This window comes from Scyliorhinus canicula, chromosome 16 (assembly GCF_902713615.1).
Source record: "Scyliorhinus canicula chromosome 16, sScyCan1.1, whole genome shotgun sequence".
NCBI classification, from domain to species: domain Eukaryota; kingdom Metazoa; phylum Chordata; class Chondrichthyes; order Carcharhiniformes; family Scyliorhinidae; genus Scyliorhinus; species Scyliorhinus canicula.
In genome coordinates this window covers 116,225,964-116,244,736 of record NC_052161.1, presented here as the reverse complement: position 1 = coordinate 116,244,736, position 18,773 = coordinate 116,225,964, and the positions used below count along the sequence as shown (strand labels likewise).

General features: G+C 43.2%; 2 protein-coding genes across 7 annotated transcripts in view; one reads left to right on the top strand and one right to left on the bottom strand.

Annotated features, from left to right (window-relative positions):
• The window catches only part of LOC119979428 (filamin-binding LIM protein 1-like), a 30,960-nt gene extending 23,595 nt beyond the window's left edge, over positions 1-7,365 (top strand). For both annotated transcript variants that reach the window (XM_038821647.1, XM_038821646.1), the window contains one exon: positions 6,164-7,365. In XM_038821647.1, the coding sequence (XP_038677575.1) occupies positions 6,164-6,274 (111 nt within the window). In that variant the 3' untranslated portion in view covers positions 6,275-7,365. The remainder of the gene's footprint in view (positions 1-6,163) is intronic.
• Positions 1-18,773, bottom strand: part of bcl2l16 (BCL2 like 16) — a 99,358-nt gene that overhangs the window by 51,552 nt on the left and 29,033 nt on the right. The window lies entirely within an intron of this gene.

Below are 18,773 nucleotides of genomic sequence, written 5' to 3'. Positions count from 1 at the left end.
AACTCCCGCAAACAATAGTTGATACGAGGTCAATTGCTAATTTTAAATCCAAGACACGTCAGCAAAATTCTATCAACTGCACTAAGGGGTAGAGGGAAAAGGCAATAGAGGTCACAGATCAGCCATGATCTCATTGAATGATGGAAGAGACCCAAGGGGCTAAATATCCGACTCCTGCCCATGTTCTATTGTGTTCCATTACACTATTTTGAATAAGAGCAGGAGAGTTCTCCCTAGTGTCCTAACGAATACTTCTCCCTCACTAACGTCACTGAATCTCTCGGCGTTGCTGCATTTTTATTTGTGGAAGCTTGCAGTACACAAGTTGGTTTCTGCCTTTCCTGCATTACAACGGTGCACATACTCCTAAAAGTACTGCACTGCCTGTAAAAAAAAACTCTTTGGATCATCTATAATGAAAGACACTATAGAAATGCAAGTCTGTCTTTTTTTCTGCACAATGTGTTTATGGAATAATGCTAAACTCCTCTTTGGAATCTAATGTTCCCTTTAGACTCCTATATACTGTGAATAGAGTCATTCCTAAAATTGAGTTAATGGCAAAAGGATTGGAATTCTTAAAGTCAGTTTATTTAACTGACGCTCACTTAAGTCGGCTTTTCCATGTACAGTCAGATGGAGATCATTGGAGTGTCTTGCCCTGCTATCAAGTTTCACCCTGTTATCAACATGTTGACAATTTCTGTGAAAAAAAATAAAGCCTTTAAATCCAAACAATCTATTTAAATTCTGTCTGTAAGTATTAGTAAACAACACCAGAGTTACACCCTGTCACGGGTTGTTCGAACACTCTATACTTTATTTTTGGATGATCTGCTTATGTGGCATCCATTGCTCCAGAATTAGTGTTTCAAGTTTAAGCAGGAAGGCATCTCTTACAAGGGGAACAGTCAACCACATTTCATTCCATTCATAGAACAGAACTGCTTAATTGGATTCCATTCCTTTGCTCTAACTTTGACCAGTGTGCTGGCTGGCAGCAAAACCAGAATAATCAATACATGCTCAATTGCTGCAAAGACGTGTGTCTTTGCTCACCAATTTCCCCTGGTGTCGGATTAAGTTCTATTCGCCTCTTAACTCAGATTTTGCAATATGATGCATCTAAAAGGTGTCTGCTGATAACACATTTAGGTTTTTTTCATTTTTTGTTTTGTGGATGATTCAAAGTGCAAGCTAACAGCACAGCAAGGGAAACAGGACAACAAACTTTGCCTATCCTAAACCAGGTTGAAGGACTAAGAAATAAACAGAGAAAGGACGGAGAAAAAAATGTTGGTTAGAATGTGAATTCAAATCTTCTACAGAAAATTAAATGGGGGGGGGGGGGGGGGGGGGAAATATTGGGAGAGAGTGAGACCAAAGTGTAAACATTTTTTTAAAATGTGAAAATGACAAACCATTAATATCTGAAGGAATAAGATGCCACTCTTAATTAATTTTCAGTGCCGGTGGTTGATTGGTAGTAATGAACCATTATCATGTTGTCAATAAGGTACTTATGCTAATGATGAAACCACTGTGACGATTCTGTTTGCATCGACCCTGCAAATACAGCAATCATGCAATTTCACGACATTCAATGTAGCTAATTGGTGGGGCAAAATGTTGTCTTTGCAAAGCTTTCGACAGAGCTGCACTGTACTGAGCAGAGCATCTGCTCGTCCTCTGAAGTTGCTGTACTATTTCTGCATAAACAATATTGTGCTGTCAAACTCGGTTTTTAAAATTAACTCAAGGGGTGTGGGCTTTGTCGGCCAGGCTGGCATTTACTGTCCCTAATGAGGTGTATCTGTATAGGGCAATGAAGAGTTAACCATGTTGCTCTGGGTATTACATGGGCCAGACCAGATAAGAGCAGCAGATTTCCTTTTCCAAAGGAGATCAGTGCCCCAGATGGGTTGCTTCAACAATCACGTCACAATGAACAACACTAGCTTTTTATTTTGAAAGAAATTGCTGGCTCATTAGAAAACTGAGAAATCCACACATTTTCTTTTTACACGTTGGACACAAACCCTTTTCACGCAAGGGAAACACCAGCTACCCCTCAGTCCATCCAACCTAAACGCAAGTTGATAAAAGTCAAGCTTTAAGAATCTCGAAGTGTGTGAAGGAACCAGATGCCAGACACTTTAACAACATGTTGCTCGTCCTGCTGGAGTCATCTTATCCATGAACCTATCCTTTTATAGGATTTAGATTTGAGTAGCAAGTATATCAGCCCCACCATGTCATTCCATGTACCAACAAAGGCTAGGTGTTCAATCATAAATAGTATCTAGGATACCGCACATCTGCCTGGCTTAGGTGGCTAATTTCTGGAACTGCCAGACAAATGCCTTGGTTCAAATCCTCCGGTAGGAGCTGTGTTTTCCAAATGTATTAATAATTCTCAAAGTTCTGCACTACCAAACGACTAAATGTATTTTTGATTGGGTGAATGCATAGATAAGGGCAGTGTAGTATATGTAGTGCCATAAATATTTGGAGGATGTTTGCCAAAATGTCACCTGGAGGCTCGATAGACAAAAAATCAAGCATACGGTACAAAGAGAATTGTAGCAGGATGGGTAAGATTGGTTGAGAGATAGGAGGCTAGATCCCGGAGGAAGTGTCTAGTTTTAAGATGAAAAAATTTGGCGAGGTCCCAGCACCGACCCTCCGACCGGTGAGGGGCTAGCAGCTGCGCAACGTAAAACACACAGCCTTCATGAAATAAACGGCGGGAAAATTGCCGGGTCCGTGGCTGCGCATGCGCATGGCGATGGCCTGCAGCGGTTGCATTTAATTATTTATATTGATATATAAAGAGATCATTTGGAATTGGGCAGAAATGGAATCTCAATTTATTCATAATAAAAACTGAGGTGGATTGGCAGATGCTGAGGAGGACATTGGCAGGTTAGAGAATTAAAAATTTTTTTTTTTTTTCGAGTACCCAATTATTTTTTCCAATTAAGGGGCAATTTAGCGTGACCAATCCACCTATCCTGCACATTTTTGGGTTGTGGGGGTGAAACCCACGCAAACATGGGGAGAATATGCAAACTCCACACAGACAGTGACCCAGGGCCAGGATTCGAACCCGGGTCTTCAGCGCCGTAGGCAGCAATGCCACTGTGCCACCGTGCTGCCCGGCAGGTTAGAGAATTGACATTTGGTGGAAGATATAATTTAGTGTAGTTAAGTGTGAGGTAATAAATTTTGAAATGGGATGATACACTCAATGAAAAAATACTGGTATGTTGATGAACAAGACCAACCAGTTCAAATACATAATGCCCTGAAAGTACACATGCAACTGGAAACAGAATTTGGGTTTTATAGAATCCCGACAGTGCAGAAGGAGGCCATTTGGCCCATCATAGAACATAGAACAGTACAGCACAGAACAGGTCCTTCGGCCCTCGATGTTGTGCCGAGCAATGATCACCCTACTCAAACCCACGTATCCACCCTATACCCGTAACCCAACAACACCCCTTAACCTTACATTTTAGGACACTAAGGGCAATTTAGCATGGCCAATCCACCTAACCCGCACATCTTTGGACTGTGGGAGGAAACCGGAGCACCCGGAGGAAACCCACGCACACACGGGGAGGACGTGCAGACTCCGCACAGACAGTGACCCAGCCGGGAATCGAACCTGGAACCTGGGACCCTGGAGCTGTGAAGCATTTATGCTAACCACCATGCTACCTACTCAAGTCTGCACCAACTCCATGAAAGAGCACCCTAACCATTCACCCAGCCCTACCCCCATAACCTAACCAGCGCATCCCTGGACACTAAGGGGCAATTTAGCCTAACCCGCACATCTTTGGACTGTGGGAGGAAACCGGAGCATCCAGAGGAAACCCACGCAGACATAGGGAGAAAGTGCAAACTTCACACAGGCAGATGGAGTTTGTGCAATTTGCACATTCTCCCAGTGTCTGCATGGGTCTCACCCCCACAATCCAAAAGATGTTCAGGTTGGCTGGAATGGCCACGCTAAATTGCCCCTTAATTGGAAAAAAAATAATTGGGTACTCTGAATTTATTTTTAAAAAACATGTTATTTCTTTATTTTTAAAAATATAAATTTAGAGTACCCAATTCTTTATTTTTACAATTAAGGGGCAATTTAGCAAGGCCAATTCACCTACCCTGCACATCTTTTTGGGCTGTGGGGGTGAGACAAGTGCAGACAGTAACATGCTTTTTTAAAACAATGAAGGGGAAAGGATTGGGCAATTGGCCTCCATGCTCTAAATGTCTATGGCTCTACCAGGTGTGTTATTTTAACCTCAAAGCACATTTTGCCTTAAAGAATAATCATTAGTTACTCATTAGACAACTGACAAACTTGAGACCCTCCTTGATAGACAGCAAGCACTAAGAATTCCTCCTGAGTAATATTTTTAAAAGTGCAAAGCCATATACTCCAGACAGTAGTAAGGATACACAAAGACTTACCAAAAGAGAGTTTGGATGTATGTGAGCAGCAACTGGTTCCTTCTCTGAAACCCAATCATAATAGGTACTAAAATCTTTGATTTTCGAGCACATGCTTATGAACCTAACCTCGAAATACTAGAAGCTGCTGTCTCAGCCACATAGCTCTCTCATAAGCTATGATGGACATCTACCTCAAGAATGGAGAGAGATCTGTGCAGGATAACTTCAGGTATGCTAATCACTGTTGTTAATAAAGTACTACGATGCATATCAAACACCACCAATTATTTAGTCTAGGTTCTCATGCAAGTGGCTTTGACAAATTACAGGTTCTTTGCTGCTTGCTTCCTGGACTGGTTGATATGATGTACATTGTACAAAATAACAAAAAAATGGTGCACACTGCCTTTTTTTCATTCTGGGCTGTGCCACCGAAAGGCAATGCCAGCACATTTAAATCCATTATTCCAAATGTAATGCTATTATAATAGCAGGTGGAGGTGAATTTTGGTACTGCATGACTGACCGCAAACTGCTATCTGGAGAATGGCAAGTGTGAAATGTGCACAAGCTGTAATAGATGGACTGTTGTCTGCACTATGTAAAATGTGAACTATTACACAATAAGTGACACGTATCTTGTCATTGTGAAATTAATGAAGTTAATGTCCTAACATTAGCAACAAGCTGCACAGCAAGATGATGCACATTGCTATCATAGTGTGGAAGTGTTTCACTGAAGCAGCAGGAATAGATTAGAGGTTTAAGAAGGGGCAAAGTGGGTGGAATATTATCATCCACATTTTTTTTGCACTCACCACAGTGAGGGATTTTGGTTCTGAGAAATGAAACGTTTCCCCATTTCAGACACTCCCAGATCAGATATAGCAGAGTGATATGAAGAGCAGGACTCTTTCTAGTCTGCTCCAACTGTTTGATAGAACTCTTCCCATCACTAATGTTGGGATGGATGGGATTACGAAGGTGGTTGCTATTAGCCCCATCACTAATGTTGGGATGGATGGGATTACGAAGGTGGTTGCTATTAGCCCCATCACTAATGTTGGGATGGATGGGTTTACGAAGGTGGTTGCTATTAGCCCCATCACTAATGTTGGGATGGATGGGATTACGAAGGTGGTTGCTATTAGCCCCATCACTAATGTTGGGATGGATGGGATTACGAAGGTGGTTGCTATTAGCCCCATCACTAATGTTGGGATGGATGGGATTACGAAGGTGGTTGCTATTAGCCCCATCACTAACGTTGGGATGGATGGGATTACGAAGGTGGTTGCTATTAGCCCCATCACTAACGTTGGGATGGATGGGATTACAATGGTGGTTGCTATTAGCCCCATCACTAACGTTGGAATGGATGGGATTACGAAGGTGGTTGCTATTAGCCCCATCACTAACGTTGGGATGGATGGGATTACGAAGGTGGTTGCTATTAGCCCCATCACTAACGTTGGAATGGATGGGATTACGAAGGTGGTTGCTATTAGCCCCATCACTAACGTTGGAATGGATGGGATTACGAAGTCAGTTGCTATTAGCCCTATCACTAACGTTGGAATGGATGGGATTACAAAGGTGGTTGCTAAAGTTGGCATATTATGACCAAGTGAACATTCTGGAATGCCTTGTGTACTCGCCCTCTAAATTAAGTGTTCCATATGGTCTTTTGTTACAGAAATGTGGAATTCTTTTATCTCCTGACCCAACCGAAGAAGGGTGCTTCCCTCTGAACAAGCAGATCCTTTGCAAGACTTGCCATATGTGGAGTATCAGCTCCCGTACCTGAAGATTCTAGATCGGAGCAGAACTGAAATTATTTCAGTTTGTGAACTATGTAATTTCTACTGTTATAACAAATTTATCCTGGTCCATATATGAAGATTTCCAATGGACTACATCCAAACCCTGCACCTCTGAAAGATTATTCCTTACAGGGTGTAGTTTACTGTAGAAACCTCCCAAATGCAAATCAGGTTTTATTCTGACAAAACAATGATTTCTCCTGGGATCACTGGTATGGACTGTATAATTATGCTTAAGGCTCCTTGTCTAAGGAAAGTAGTGCTAAAATTAATCAAGGTACCCACTCCTGAATACTGTGATTTCTATTGACATAAACATATTTTGACATCAGCAAGACCATTAGTGGATCTGATTGCAATGTCCTGCATTGATTAGCCTATTTCCACTCATCGTCTTAGCTTACATACGAAGAGTGGTCACTTGGCAACATACAGAAAGCAACTGGTGCCTGTGCAACTGTATTTTGGCAGAAGATTAAGTTTTCTTATAGCACCATTGGCAAAAGTGTCTATTTTGCTCCTTCTACTGCTGTTATCTTCACAAACTGAAGAATTATTTTCAATTCTCATCATGTTTTTATTGGAAAATAGCCTGATCTAAACAATAGCAAGAAAAACAAATTGGAGAATCTGTGGTGGACCAGACTGAGAGTAATTGGTTCTTTGACCTTACCTCACCTTGCTCTAATGCAAAGGATGATCTATTTAAATCTGCTTTAAATGTGTATCTTTGGTGTTGGCTTTCATGGTATTGGTTTTGTGGAGTCAGTGGTCACCTTGGATAGAGCAGCAGTGGCTAAAAATCTAGTGGGTCGTCTTGGCAGCAGTTAAACATGCTCCTCAGAAGGGTTGGGGTAATGCCACCTCACATATAATTACATTCCTGTTGTGACACTGTGCTGTTGTAACATTATTTCATGGTTGTGGGTTAACCGAAATGCAATTGAAGCCTTATGCAGGCAGTGAAGTGGAAGAGCCTAGCACATTGCAACTGGTTTATTGCCTGCATATAAATATGGATGAGTAAGAAAATGAACTCTCAAATGGTAATAATAAAAGCATTTATGGAATGATCTAGTGATTCAAATAGGTTTTACCTTTGCCAATCCTGCCCCATTGCAGCTACATTTTGTGAAAGCTATTTCCTTTCATGTGATCATGGCACAAATGTTTTATGGTTTGTACAGCAGCAAGGTCTTAAAAGTCTCCCCCCCATCCCTCCCTCACCACCACTTGTTTAACGTCAGTGATATTTCTGGTGAAGTTGCACCATCAATAGAACAAAGCTCAAGACAATTCCGTCTCTAATACCACTGAGCCTTCAAAATGAAGCAGGAACCTTTAGATGCGACCTAACAATTTTTAACCACTGTAGTAACACTTAATAATTGTTATTCTTTTCCAGAAGATCAAAGGCTACAAACCTTGCTTTGAAGTTTTCTTTGCAAAGATGTTTTAAAAAGAAAGAAAACAATGATCTTCCCGTCTACTTTCATTTCTTACTTTTTTGTCATGGTCTGCTATCTATTTCGTTAGCAGACACCACTTTTGATGCAAATTCATTTTCTACTTTTAATTGTTTAGTACTTTTTTCAAGAACAGAACATGGCCCACTCAAATTTGGGAATCAATGGTGTGTGCACTGTAACCATTTGAGTTGCAGCAAAGCAGCGATACAGGTATCACCATTACAGAATGTCAACGCTGAGTCGTAATCAAATCTAGAACTTTCCCACTCTTCCAGAAACCAAACATAGAACTTTCTTACCCTTCTGGAAACCAAATCTAGACTCTAGAATTCTCCTACTCTTCCAGAAACCAAATCTAGAACTCTCCTATTCTTCCGGAAACCAAGCAGTATATTTAGCTTTGGACAATACCTCTCATTATGTATACTTTTGACATCACGACCGGAGTTATGAATGTTCACATTTTTCACTGCTCAATACCGAAGAAAATTTGCCATGCAGTATACCACTGGCGAAACTTAATTGTGATCAGTAGCAAGTATCTTGGCTGAATTTACATTCCCCTTAATCAATAATAATAATCTTTGTCACAAGTAGGCTTACATTAACACACTGCAATGAAGTTACTGTGAAAAGCCCCTAGTCGCCACATTCCAGTGCCTGTTCAGGCACATAGAGGGAGAATTCAGAACGTCCAAATGATCTAACAGCACGTCTTTGGGGACTTGTGGGAGGAAATTAGAGCGCCCGGAGGAAACCCATGCAGACACGGGAGAACGTGTAGACTCCGCGCAGACAGTGACCCAAGCCAGGAATCAAACCTGGGACTCTGGTGCTGTGAAGCAACAGGGCTAACCACTGAGTCACCCAGCCTGAATTTACTTTCTCTAATCCCTCTTTAATTGCACAAATGCAAAAAAGACATTGCAAAATCTCTTCTCACGTTGTGCGTGTCTAAAATAAACCAGCCCTCTTATTTTACCTCGTCTCTGCCGTGGGGTTATTAATAGAAGATTGGATCACTCCAAAGCTGAAGGGTTGTGGAACCTCTTCTAAAAGGGGGAAAATTAAAAATACCTTTCTCTCTATGGATGGGCAGAAGAGAAATCAGGGCTGTTTACATTGATCCCCATCTATCCGTACCAGTTGTATAAACTTTCACCCATTGCTGAATTACACTGCCCACTGATAAGAGGGTCTATGCAACTCAATATTCACCCCTCATCCCGTACCAGAAAATATTAACCGTTCATTTTGAGTATCAACAGAAGCTGCTGATAGAACAGGAGGCTGCAATATTGTGACCAATTATAGGCATCACACTTTAGAAAGGATGTCAAGGACTTACCAGCTCCGAGATTTACTAAAATGGTACAAAACAAAAAGGTGCTAGAGAAATTGGGGTTCTCCCCCTGAGACCAAAGATGATTAAGGGAAAATGTAAACAGGTATCCAAAATCATGAAGGAAACCGATACAGTAGCAGATGGGTTGGTAAGCAAAAGACAGAATTAAGGTGATTGCCTCATGGACAAGAGGAAAAATACCTAGTGAGTCATTGATTAGGAGTGCGCAGTCTTAAAGGGTGGTGGGGCATATTACATAACTGTCAAAGTAGGACAGCACGGTGGTGCAGTGGTTATCATTACTGCCTCACGACACCGAGGTCCGATCCCGGCTGTGGGTCACTGTCCTTGTGGAGTTTGCACATTCTCCCCGTGTTTGCATGGGTTTCGCCCCCACAATCCAAAGATGTGCAGGAGAGGTGGATTGGCAATGCTAAAGTGGCCCTTAATTGGAAGAAATGAATTGGGTAATCTAAATTTTTTAAAAAACTGTCAAAGGGAATTGGATAAATACTTGAAGGAGAACACAGGAGTGTGTTTCCAAAGAGTAGGGCAAGATATGATGGGCTGAATGGCCTATGTTGTAGAATTACATTAAATTAAAATTTGTATTTTATGGTTTTTCCTTTAACCATTCATTCCCCCTAAGTCTATGGTTACAAATTCTACAAACTAACCACGATTATTTTTACTATGTAGCAGTAGTCAAAGGTTTTACATGTTACATATCAATTTAAATTTAGAAATCTTTACAATTTCCCAACAAGAATGACATTATGCACAACTTCAAATTCAACATCTGGGTATAACTGATGATACATACGCACCCTCCTTAAATGATACACTACTTCTCACCGTGACTTAGGTTTTCAGTTTATAGAGCTAGCAGATCCAACATAATGTGCGTTAGATTACAAAGCCAGTCATGTGTTATTTGATACCATCTGACAAGTATGTCTTTGAAAGCACGGGTTGTTCATCTCCTTTAAGATGTATACTGTATGACTCCGTGAAACAGTCGCAAAAAACAGTGCACGATATTGAATCATATCGCCCAGAATGATCTAAATTCAATTCCTGGTCTATGCCAAGTAGGTTAATTGAGGTTAGGGTGGCAATAGCATGCTTTACTTGGGTCAAGAAGAAAAAATATTAAGTCAGCAGCCTGAACACATCCCAGAACTTTAAAAAATATATATTTTATTCCAAACACAGTCAACAAAATAACAAGCTTTATGTTCATTTAAAAAAAAAATTACAATTAAGGGGCAATTTAACGTGGCCAATCCACCTACCCTGCACATCTTTGGGCTGTGGGGGTGAAACCCAGAGACAGGGGGAGAATGTGCAAACTCCACACGGACTGATCGAACTTAGGTCCACAAGGCAGCAGTGCTAAATACTGTGCCACTGTGCTGCCCTAAAATAACACAGGGTTAACATCCAAAATATACAATTTGTATTTTTTTCCCCTTTGAATCCCGTGACAAATATCTCCTCAAACAGCCATGAACAGCCTCCACTGCACCTCAAAGCCCTCCTCTGACCCCTTTTTAAAAAATAAATTTAGAGTACCCAATTATTTTTTTTCCAATTAAGGGCAATTTAGCGTGGCCAATCCACCTAACCTACACATCTTTGGGTTGTGGGGGTGAAACCCACGCAAACACGGGGAGAATGTGCAAACTCCACACGGACAGTGACCCAGAGCCGGGAACGAACCCGAGACCTCAGCGCCGTGAGGCAGCAGGGCTAACCCACTGCACCACCGTGCTGCCCTTAGATCCACAATCCTGCCATCCCACTTCATTCTCCCTCTTCCCCCGGTAACTCAAACCTCTCCCACAGCTCCTCTAGCCCAGCGAAACTCCGCTCAGAAAACATGGCCCTATCACGCCCCAACACCTCCTCCCTCCACTGCCTATGCATCCCATCCATTTGCCGCATCTTCGCCCCCGCTTGAACACAGGATTCCCACACAATCGTGTAACACCAACATGTGACCCAGTTTAAAGTGCCTCCTCAGCTGGTTCCAGATTTAAAAAAATAAATTTAAGAGTACCCAATTCATTTTTTCCAATTAAGGGGCAATTTAGTGTTCAATCCACCTATTTGCACATCTTTGGATTGTGGGGGCAAAACCCATGCAAGCACGGGGAGAATGTGCAAACTCCACACGGACAGTGATCCAGAGCCGGGATCGAACCTGGGATCTCGGCGCTGTGAAGCAGCAGTGCAACTCACTGTGCCACCGTGCTGCCCCCCTTGTACATTTTTTATAGCCGACTCTACAACTGGGCTTCCGCTATACTTCCTTGGAGCGAGCAGCAACAAGGCTGTCACCACAGGCTTGTACCCTTACAAGACTCCTCCTCCAACCTGACCCAGTCCACCCTTCCCACCATCATCAGGGGCTGGTTTAGCACAGGGCTAAATCGCTGGCTTTGAAAGCAGACCCAGGTAGGCCCGCAGCGCGGGTTCAATTCCTGTACCAGCCTCCTGAATAGGCGCCGGAATGTGGCGACTAGGGGCTTTTCACAGTAATTTAATTTGAAGCCTACTTGTGACAATAAGCGATTTTCATTTCATCTCACCTTCACAGCCCAATTGTAATGCAACAAGTTTGGGAGCACTAACCCTCCCTTCCCACCTCTGCAACTAAGCCCTCTTCACCCTCGCCACTGTCCCGGCCCACACAAATTCTGAAACTAGTGCATCCACCCTCTGCAAAAAAGGCCTTGGGGACAAAAATTAGGAGGAACTGAAATCTTGGCAGCGCGTTCATCTTCACCACCTGCACCCTCCCCGCCAATGTCAGGTGCAGCATATCCCACCTTTTAAGGTCCCCCTTGAACTCCTCCTCAGCCCAGTCATGTTCCACCTGTCCATTGTGGCTCATTCCTGTGTTACCTGGATCCCCAGGTACCGAAACCTCTCCTTCGGCACCATAAATGGCAGAGCCCCCAGGTTCACCACTCACATTCACCGAAAACACCTCACTTTTCCCAAAATAGCCCCAAACCTCTCCAGTAAGCCCATGATTCAATCCATACTTTCCAAAGGATCCAACATGAACAATAACACGTTATCAGTGTATGCCACCTTGTGCGCCCTGCCAATCACCCACCACAACCAAAGTTCCATCGCCAAGGACTCGATAACCAACACAAACAACAGCGGCGACATTGGGCACCTGCCTTGTCCCCCATACATAGAACATAGAGAAATACAGCACAGAACAGGCCCTTCGGCCCACAATGTTGTGCCAAACTTTTATCCTAGGTTAATCATAGAATTTTGGACACGTAGGGCAATTTTTCATGGCCAATCCACCCAACCTGCACATCTTTGGACTGTGGGAGGAAACCGGAGCACAACCCAAAATACCCCGAATTTGTCTCATTCGTTCACACACTTGCCATGGGGGACACATACAACCAGAACCACGGCACAAACCAAATCCAAACTGCCCAAAAATCTCAGATACACTATCACCTCCGGCACTCACTTCCTTGACGGCAGATTGTGGTGGTCATAATTATATTCAGCAACCTCCTAATTTTAGTAGAGAGTTACCTCCCCTTCACAAAGCCTGCTTGGTCCTCTAAAACCACCTCTGGCACTCACTCTCCTGACAGGGGATTGTGACGGTCAGAATTACATTCAGCAACCTCCTAATATTACCGGAGAGTTGCTTCCCCTTCACAAAGCCCGTTTCGTCCTTGGAAACCTCTGCCTGCACACACCCCTCCAACCTTCTCGCCAGTACCATTGTCAGGACTTTCACATCCGTGTTTAGCAGCAAGATGACCCTATCGGACCTGCACTCCTTCCCCCTTTTTCGGCATCAGCAAATCGACACCTGTACCACTCCCCCTTTTCCACCGCTTCACTAAATAAGCGCAAAAGATGGGGGCCAGCTCCATCGCAAACTGTGTATACAATTCCACCGGGAAACCATCCAGCCGTGGCACCTTACCTGACTGCCTCATGCCAATACACTCCATTACCTCCTTTAGCCCCAAACATCTATCCCAGAAAACCTAATTGCCAGGTGCTCCGACATCTAGAATTCATGAGGGCTAGGGCAACAAGTTTGGGAGCGCTAACCACCTTCCCGCCTCTGTAACTAAGCCCTCTTCACCCTCGGCACTGTCCCTGCCCCCACAAATTCTGAAATTAGTGCATCCACCCTCCGCAAATAAGGCCTTGGGGACAAAAATCGAGAGGGACTGAAATCGTGGCGGTGCAGTCAACACTGCTGCCTCATGGTTTGATCTCGGGTGACTGCCCGTGTGGAGTTTAAACATTCTGCTAGTGTCTGCGTGTCACCCCCACAACCTAAAAGGTGTACAGTGTAGGTGGATTGGCCATGCTAAATTGCCCCTTAATGGAAAAAAAGGAACTGGGTACTCTAAATTTATTTTTTTTAAACTCCCCTAGGGCTGTACTGGACCTGCTACAGTCAAAATGGTTGGATATCCCATTACACTTTTCCATACGTGAAGAATTCACACATTAAAATTTTTTTTTAGAGCACCCAATTTTTCCCAATTAAGGGCCAATTTAGCCTGGCCAATCCACCTACCTTGTACATCTTTGGGTTGTCGGGGCGAAACCCACGCAAACACGGGGAGAATGTGCAAACTCCACACGGACAGTGGCCCAGAGCTGGGATTGAACCTGGGACCTCAGGACCGTGAGGCAGCAGGGCTAACCCACTGTGATGCCCAAGAATCCACACATGGCCATGGTATTGCAAAGCTGTGAACCTACACTACAGCACAGGCTGTTGTGTTCCCTTTTTTCTTGCGATATCCATTCCACAACTTAAATAGTTGTTTGACCTCCAACGACACCACCTCCCAAAATAGGAAAACATACTTGTGTAATCAGTAAGTTACAATTTATCCAATGCTTGAGGGACTGTGCTGACATTATTGATCCGTTAGAGCGGAGAAGTTATGTAACTACTTTACATTGAAACATATAAAAAAGTAAACACAAGCAAATACAGCAAATGATTACACACACAAGCCATACCAAAGTTTATTCTTCATGTAGAATACTGTATAGTAGAAGGCACCAAGTTCAATTATCAAAGCTAACACGAGTCAGCAGTTTTAAAGTTTGGCTCGTCTGGATTTTGCTACAATTGGCTTCGGTGCTCCTTAGAGTGAAGGGGGGTGGGTGGCGGGGGGGGGGGGGGGGGGGGGGGGGGGCAAATCAGCATTACTTGCTGGAAAGCAAATCTGGAAAACAGATTGTCCCTGGAGATTTCCAGTTGAATAAATGATTGTATGAATATCAAATGGGTACAAAACATTGATGAAGCACTTAAATATCTTAAAAAAAATATAAAATCACAATTTACACTTCAGAAACCCAACCAAACCATATGCAATATAAGCAATTGCTTAAAGAACAGCATGAATAGTGAATGTAGAAAAGATGTTTCCTCTTGTGGGATAATCTATAACTAGGGAATATTGTTTAAAATAAAGAATCCCCCATTCAAGACAGGGATGAGAAAAGTTCTCTCGAGGGTCATGAGTCTTTGGAACTCTGCCTCAAAATGCGGTGGAAGCAGTCTTATTTTAAAGGCAGGGCTAGATAGATAGCAAGGGGGTGAAAAGTTCTCAGGGGAAGGTGGGAATGTAGAGTGGAGTGCAGTTTAGCCATGATCTTATTGAAGAATGGAGCAGGCTCGTTGGGGGTGGGGGACGCACACAAGCGAGTGGCTGACTCCTAATTTGTGTTAAGGTGACCCCACATGTATTACACAGCCAAACACACAAGAATGCAAATGTTACTTTAGTTCCAAACAAATCACAGATCTTTTACATACTTCTTTGAAGTTTCTTTATCTTCATTACAACACATCAGCAAAGCAAACCAACAACCTCAGACAGCAAAGTATTAGTTGGGACAGCGGGTTAATTTAGGGGGATGCCATTTACAGTAGCAAGCGATAGGTTTAGGTATTCAGGGATTCACGTAGCGAAGGAATGGACGGGGCTCCATAAGTGGAACTTAACGAAGCTGGTGGAGGAGGCCAGGGAAGATCTTAGGAGGTGGAATACACTGCACTTAACGTTGGTGGGGAGGGTCCAAGTGGTGGAAATTAATATTTTGTTGAGATTCTGGCTTATCTTTCAGACTCTCTCAATCTTTATACCAAAGGCCTTTTTTTGAAAGGTGGGCACGATCATCTTGGACTTTGTATGGGCAGGGAAGGTGCCAAGGGTGGGGAGGACCCTGCTAGAGGAAAAGGCAGCACGGGGTGGTGGGGTTGTTGTTGCCGAACGTGCATCATTATTATTGGGTTGCGAATGTGGACAAGGTGCAGCAGCGGTGGAAATGAGAACGGTAGAGTGGGTTAGGATGGAGGAAGAATCTTGCAAGAGGTCTAGTTTGAGCGCTATGGTGACGGCAGCGTTGCCAATGGCTCCAAGTAGGTATTCAGGGAGCCCGGTGGTGCAGTCCACGGTGAAGATATGGAATCAGCTGAGGAGGCATTTTAGGGTGCAAGGGATGTCAGTGCCAACACCGCTGTGCGATAATCATGGGTTTGAGCTGGGGTGGGAAATGGATGGATGGATGTATACAGGAGGTGGAAGGAAGTGGTGCTAGTCAAGCTGAAGGATTTGTATTTGGAGGAAGGGTTTGCCAGTCTGGAGGAGCTAAGGGAGAGGGTAGAGCTGCCGAAGTGGAGAGAGTTCAGGTATCTGCAGGTTAGGCACTTTGCACAAAAGGTCTGGAGGGGGTTCCTGAGGTTGCCAGGATGCACCCATACTTCCGGATGTGGAAGGGGAGGGAAGAATCGGGGATATATAAACATAAGTGGCTGGGGGAGCAGGGCAGGGAGGTGAGCGGGTGGTGAAGATCAAGGAGAAATGGGAAGCGGAGTTGGGAGGGGAGATCGTTTTGGAGTAAGGCACTGCGTAGGGTAAACGGGACCTCCTCTTGTGCGAGGAGCTCGATACAGTTTAAGGTGCTGCACAGGATGCATATGACTCGGGTGACAATGAGTGGGTTCTTTCAGGGGGTAACAGATGAGTGAGAGAGGTGTGGACAGGAGCCAGCAAATCGTGCACACGTTTGGGAGTTGTGAAAAATTGGGAAGATTCTGGTCGGGAGTGTTCGCGGTCTTCGCCAGGGTAGTGGAAGAGGTGGTGGACCAGGATCCTTTGGCGGTGATATTTGGAGTTTCAGAGAAGCCGGAGTTCATGGAGAGGAGGAAGGCCGATGCCATGTCATGGCCTTCGCCTGATTGCACAGCGGTGAACTCTGCTAAAGTGGCAGCGACTTGGTTGGGTGACCTGTACGACTTCCTATGGTTCGAGAAGATAAAAGTATGAATTAAGGGGCTCAGCGGGGCGGTTTGAGAAAGGTGGGGGATGTTTGTGGCCCTATTTGAGGAGCTGTTCATCTCATGGAGGTGGGGCGGTGGGAGGATCTGTACAGGCTATTTAGTTGATTGTTGGGAAATGTGTTTCCCGGGGTGTTGATTTGCTGTAACCTGTTTTGATACATGTTTGCAAAATACATTTAAAAAAGACAACGTAGCATTGCATTCACCATCTGCGTAGCATATAGATGGTAATGTTTCCAACAGATGAAAAAAAATAATTGAAGAATACTATTGGACAACAATGAAACACCCCAATTTCTGTGCACAATTCCTACATAGGGGCTTTTCACAGTAACGTCATTGCAGTGTTAATGTAAGTCTACTTGTGGCAATAAAGATTAGTAATTAATTAATATTCTTCCCCATCCAGGGCTTTAATGTGACAACTCATGGTGAGATACTGCACCAGAAACAACAGGCCCTCCAATAAATTCCATGTGACCAGTCTTCACACATGAACCTAGTGTGAGAACATTTCCCCTCTCTAGCCGAGGAATACAAGATTAACTGTTACTTCAAACTAATATTCAATCATTGATCCCTCAGCTTAGCATGGACTATAGATCCAACCCAGGACCTTTCAACATTTGTACCCGTCAGTTACACCCATGTATTTTCCAGCTGAGATTGTTGCCTATATTTAATTGAATTACAGCTAATTGCCCCATAAGCTAGCCACAATACATTAGAAATACTTAATCACAAATATTTAAGGACATTATATAGCATATTTCTACTTGGTCATTTAACAATCAAATACAATAGACTACAATTTGTTTCAAATGCAAATTAGTCAAAATTACATTGGAAATAGTTTCCAAGCACATAGAGGTGCACAAGATCCATAACATATTGTTGCTTTCGCATAAAATTTGTCCTTTTAGCAACAATCACATTACAAAATTGTGAAGTGGGTCATTTTGGTAGGAAGAACATGCAGAGACAAAAGGGTTCAACTTTAAAGGGGACACAGAAGCAGAGGAACCTGGGTATATATGTGCATAAAACATTGGAAGATGGCAGTACAAATTTAGAGAAGTTATTGCATACAGTATCCTGGTGTTATTAATAGGGAAATAGAGTACAAGAGCAAGAAGGTTATGTTGAATTTGTACAAGTCATTAGTTTGGCCTTGAGTAAAGTAGTGTATCCAGTTCTGGGCACCACACTTTTAGGAAGGATGTGAAGGTATTAAGAGGGTGCAGTAAAGATTCATGATGAGGACTTCAGGTATGAAGCTAGATTGGACAGGTTAGGGCTGTTTTCCTTATGGAAAAAGGGTTGAGTGGAGATTTGTTAAAGATATTCAAAATCAAAGTCTGGACAGAGTAGATTTGGAGAAACTGTTCCCACTTATAAAAGGATCCAGAACAAGAGGGCACAAATTTGAAGTCATTAGTAAAATAAGTGATATGAGACGAAACTTTAAAAAAAAATGCAGGGTTTGAAATGTACTGCATGCATGCCAGGTTCAATCAACTACTATCCAGAAAGTAAGAATGTGCAGTGTTCCAGGGAAAAGGCAAGAAAACCAGACTAGGTGAATTGCTCATTTGGAGAGCCAGTACAGACACAAGAAGCCGAATGGCCTCCTGCATAACAATTCTGCAATGTGAAATTTTATTTAATGTATTTAATTTTATTAATGTAAAATCTTACATTAAAAAAAACAGCGTCAGTTGTGGCTCAGCTGGAAACACACACTTCTATATCAGAAATTCCAAGTTCAAGTTCCTATCCAAAGATGTATGGGTTAGGTAGATTGGTCATGATAAATTGCCTGCGTCTAGGGATGTGTAGGTTATACTGGTGCGTGCTATTTTGAAGGGCTGGTGCAGACTCAATGGGCTGAATGGCTCCCTTCTGCACTGTAGGGATTCTATGATTCCAGGCTTTGTGCACAAACACCAACAGCCAGTGCAGCTGAGGGAGTGCTACACTTCTTCTGGGTGGGATGCAAAAACAGACTCCATCCACCCTCAGCAGCGGGCACAAGAGATCCCATGGCACTACTTTGAAGAGGGTAATTTTCATCTTTCATTCTCACTCCCCAGTATATTTCCCACTTTCTGTCTGTTAGCTTTGACAAAAAATGTTAGCTCTTTTCTCCCCCTACAGATGCTGCCTGACCTGCTGAGATTTTCCAGCATTTTCTCTTTTGTTTCAGATTCCAGCATTGCAGTAATTTGCTTTTAGCCAGTGGATAATTATCCCTGGTCAACGTCTATGCCTTTGCCCTGCTCAAAACTACAGAA